This window comes from Rattus rattus, chromosome 2, assembly GCF_011064425.1.
Source record: "Rattus rattus isolate New Zealand chromosome 2, Rrattus_CSIRO_v1, whole genome shotgun sequence".
In the NCBI taxonomy this organism is placed as follows: Eukaryota; Metazoa; Chordata; class Mammalia; order Rodentia; family Muridae; genus Rattus; species Rattus rattus.
The window spans coordinates 168,759,190-168,763,782 of NC_046155.1; the positions used below are offsets into that span (position 1 = coordinate 168,759,190).

The following is a 4,593-nucleotide window of genomic DNA, read 5'->3' on the forward strand; positions in this document are numbered from 1 at the left end:
TTTCAAGGGAATCTCCACATCCTACGCTCTTATTTTACACTGGTCTTGAACCCAGGACTTTGTGCATACTAGACAAGCTCCATCCTGGGCCCTTTGTCACATATTTTAGTTATGAATTATCATACATTACTTTTTGGCTTGGGAATTGAATTCAAGACTTATCAGGTATTCAACCACTATGTGCCTGTTCTATTGCTATGAAGAGGCACCAGAACTAGAGTAAAAAGGAAAGCATTTACTTGAGGTCTTGCTTATAGTTTAAGAGCATTAGTTCATGGTGATTATGACAGCATGGCAGTAGGTAGGCATGATGCTAAAGCAATGGCTGAGCTTAAATCTGACAAGATGAGGCAGTGAGAGAGAGAGAGGGAGGGTGGGGTGTGTGTGTGTGTGTCTGGGCCTGTCTTGGGCTTTTCAAACTTAAAAGCTCACACAGCTCTATCAACAAGGCCACACCTCCCAATCCTTCTTAAACAGGTCTACCAACTGGGAACCAAACACTCAAATCTATCAGCCTATTGAGGCCACTCTCAAACTACCACAACCAGTAAGCCATAGTTTCAGCCTCAGTCTGCTGTTTGCACCTTGTGAGGTCATTAAACATGCTCTTTAGGCCTCTGTTCCTTGCATATCTGTTGATGGACAGATCCTTCTGAGAGCCATGTCAGGTCAGGAAACCGTGATAACTAAGAGACCTTGAGATAAATCTTGTTCCTCTTCCTAGTTCATTTACCACAGCATACATTCTTTAGCTCAACTTTGTGAACTGGGCTTGTTAGGGCCACTCCTGAGGCAATGCAGACCATCTTCGATACATTATGTGTACATATGACTATATATACGATTTTTATACTTACACATACACACACATACACATACACAATCACACACATACACATACATAAACACATACACATAACACATCACACACATACACACATATACATCACACATATAGACATCACACATATACATACACATCACGTACACGTCACACACATACACACTTCACACACATACACATCACATACATAAACACACACATCACACACATACACACACATACACATTATACACATACATATCACATACACATCACACATACACACACATCACACATACACACACACACACACACACACACGATTTGCTGAGGCAGGTTGATCTCTTAGGAATCTGTGGTCTATATAGGGAATTCCAGGCAGCTAGGGTTATGTAGTAGGACCCTGTCACAAGAAAAGGGTGGGCCGGAAAGATGGCTCAGCAGTTAAGAGCAGAGCACTGGCGGGTCTTCCAGATGACCCAGGTTTGATTCCTAGCACTTAGTTCTGTAGTTCCAGTTCCAAAAGACCCAATGCCCTCTTCTGGCCTTCAAAAATACCAGATATACATTCTGCAGATCAATCATATAAAACAAAACAAAGCCAAAAAATCCCACCAATAACAACAACACTTGATAGGTATATTCTGTTTGCTTTCATTGCTCTCTCTATAGATGAGGGAGTTGAAGCTCAGAAGCTAGAACAGCTTAGCTCCCAGGGAGGAAGTAGCCTGTGAATGCACAGTGAGCCAGGTGGGACAGTGCCTAGCCTGAGGCCAGACATTGAGTGTTTGCTCAGTGCCTGGGAAACATGGCTGCCACCACAAATCAAAGAACTGCCTTGTTCCCAGACCCCAGTACAGGAAATTCCAGGGTGGCTTTCCAATACTGGCTTCTCAGGCTCAGTCTCTGGAGGGTCCAGGTACCTAAAATGACTTGAAGGTGGAATCAGATAGTCCCCATTGCATATCTGGGTCTCTGGTTACCCAGGGGGTGGCTGCTACTTGGAGTCACCTGGATTGCTTTGGGCTCAAGTGGGCATTTTCTTTGGCCCATAGCCCTTACCCTCTCTCTGAAATGGTACCGGCTGGAGAACAACCTTGGGGAGTGGGTGGGGGTAAAATTTGGTTCGGGGCGGAGACAGGATCAAGAACACTGGTTTCTTTGATATTCAGCCCAGAGGGAGGGCAGGAGGAGCCTGGAGGCTCCTCACTTGGTCATTTGAAGTCCATGATGGTGTGCTCCCCAGTGCTCCTTGGTATCGTCATCTTGTCTGTTTTTTCAGGGCTCAGCAGGGCTGATCGAGCCATGCCCAAACTGGCTGACCGGAAGCTGTGTGCAGATGAGGAGTGTAGCCGTAAGAGACAGGGGACAAGGGGAGGGGGCTGAAGGCTTGGACTGTTAGTCTGTTTTGAAGTTGCCATTCCCTTCTCCCTCCCCAGATCCTATCTCCATGGCTGTGGCCCTTCAGGACTACGTGGCCCCTGATTGCCGCTTCTTGACTATATACAGGGGCCAAGTGGTGTATGTCTTCTCCAAGTTGAAAGGCCGTGGGCGGCTTTTCTGGGGAGGCAGTGTGAGTCTTTGGGGAGTGATCGTGGGAAGGGTATGGGGTTGGGCTGAGTGTAAAACCTGTTTTCCCTCTGATGGGAAAATTTGGGGAGAGAGGAAAACAGGATTTGAGGGAGGAAGGACATTTTATCACTTGTTGCATTTTGCTGTCTTCAGACACACCAGAAGAGGGCATCAGATCCCATTACAGATGTTGGTGAGCCATCATGTGGTTGCTGGGAATTGAACTCAGGACCTCGGAAAGAACAGTCAGTGCTCTTAACCTCTGAGCAATCTCTCCAGCCCCACTTACTGCATATTTTACTTTAGAAATTACAGGGAAGCTTGGTGCCAAAGCTCTTTTTCAGACCTGAGATACAAGAGTGAACAATTCTAAGGGGCAGGCAACCAGCAAGGCATTCAAAGTCCCAGCAAACACAGCATTGTGAGGATTAGTTATGGTGGCTACATTTTATCCATGAGCAAATGGCATTTAAGCCGAGATTCAAGTCAGAGAGGAGATTGTACACAGGCATTCAGCAGGCATAAGTGCCATTTCCCTAGATGGACTTTTAACATCTCCTCCAGGTGCAGGGAGATTACTATGGAGACCTGGCAGCCCGCCTGGGCTATTTCCCCAGTAGCATTGTCCGGGAGGACCTGACTCTGAAACCTGGCAAAGTCGATATGAAGACAGATGTGAGTGTCTTGGGGTGGAGGTGGGAGGAGGAGGAGGATGGTGGTTCCTTCGTTTTCTTACCTGTCTATGAGAAGTAATTATTTTTGTTGTAGTTATGAATAGTATGTATTTTTTTTCTTGAGACAGAGTATATATCCAGGCTGGCCTCAAAATCACTAGCCTCCAGTTTCAACCTCCCGAGGGCTGCTGAGTTTACTGGCCTTGCCCAATGCTGAGTGATTTCTAATTGGGAAATGACAGAAGGTTCAGGACTCAAAGTTAATTTGTTTGTTTCTGGGTGGTCAAGCCTAGTCCTTGCAGCTAGAACTTTTGTTAGAACGGCTAGATGCATTGCAGTGTGATCACTGGTTGGTTTTCTTTCTTTCTTTCTTTCTTTCTTTCTTTCTTTCTTTCTTTCTTTCTTTCTTTCTTTCTTTCTTTTTTAAGATTTATTTATTTATATGAGTGTTCTATTTGTATGTATGCCTTCATGACAGAAGACTGGTTGGTTTTCTATCTACTCTTTTTCAGAAATGGGATTTCTACTGTCAATGAGCTCAACCCACCGATGTTATCCCTGCAGTTACCCTTCCGGTTTTGTGCAAATACAGCAGCCAACTGCAAAGTGTTTTGTCTCTTTGGTTTTTGGGGTGGGCATGTACAAAGAATGTTTCACGGGTTCCTGAACCTAGCCAATTAAAGCCCTGAATGTTGTAACGTCAGTAGTTACTAGGCAGAGTTTCACTTTGCATGCCCTTTGCTCCAAGGTAAGGTTTGGAACCCCCCACCCCGGGCACCCAAAGCAGGGGAATAAACAGTACAATATACGTATGCTTTCCTCCCTTTAGAAAGGAGTTGTACTATTGGTCTGAGCCAATTAGATCCCAAGAAGCGCATAGATGGCACAGACCTTTTTCTTTCCTTCCTTCCTTTTTCCTTTTTCTTTCTTTTCTTTTCTCTTCTTTCTTTCTTTCTTTCTTTTTTTTTTTTTTGAGACATGTTTCTCTATGTAGCCCCTGACTGTTCTGAAACTCATTATGTAGATCAGGCTGGCCTCGAACTCAGCGATGCCTCTGCCTCTGCCTCTGCCTCCTGAGTACTGGGGTTGAAAGCATTCGCTACCATGCCCGACCAGCAGAGGCTTTCTTGTAGATTGGGGATCAGTGTGCGCGTGTCCTCTCAGCTTTCCTCTTTCCGGCCTGTGGGGTTAGAATTTAAACCAAGCAGCCTGAGACCGTTCTTCCAACTCTGTCCATCCTGCCCTTGCTCCTTCTTAGCATTCGTGTCCCCGCCCTAATGCCTACGTCTAACCAATCCGGAGTCTCGTCTCTGCTCCCCGATTTTTGACCAAATCCGTTCCTCCGTCCGGCGCAGTATCTCTGCCTCCGCCCTCTCCTACTTGCTCCACCAATCGCTCTTCTATGTCACGCCCCTTTTGACTCAGCCCCTCTCATGCTGCCAATCCGCGCTGCTTGTCCCGCCCACTGTCTCCTGAATCCACCAATCCCTGTGTTGGGCGAGCGTGGCCTGGTATCCGCAGCTC

General features: G+C 46.2%; 1 protein-coding gene across 1 annotated transcript; it reads left to right on the top strand.

Moving 5' to 3' along the window:
• Nucleotides 1-1,514: 1,514 nt before the first annotated feature.
• Nucleotides 1,515-3,772, top strand: Mia (MIA SH3 domain containing). Its single transcript, XM_032896185.1, has 4 exons — nucleotides 1,515-2,177; nucleotides 2,263-2,396; nucleotides 2,960-3,070; nucleotides 3,582-3,772. Exons 1-4 carry the CDS (start codon nucleotides 1,898-1,900, stop codon nucleotides 3,603-3,605), a joined length of 549 nt encoding a protein of 182 aa, XP_032752076.1. The 5' UTR covers nucleotides 1,515-1,897; the 3' UTR covers nucleotides 3,606-3,772.
• The last annotated feature ends 821 nt before the right edge of the window (nucleotides 3,773-4,593 follow it).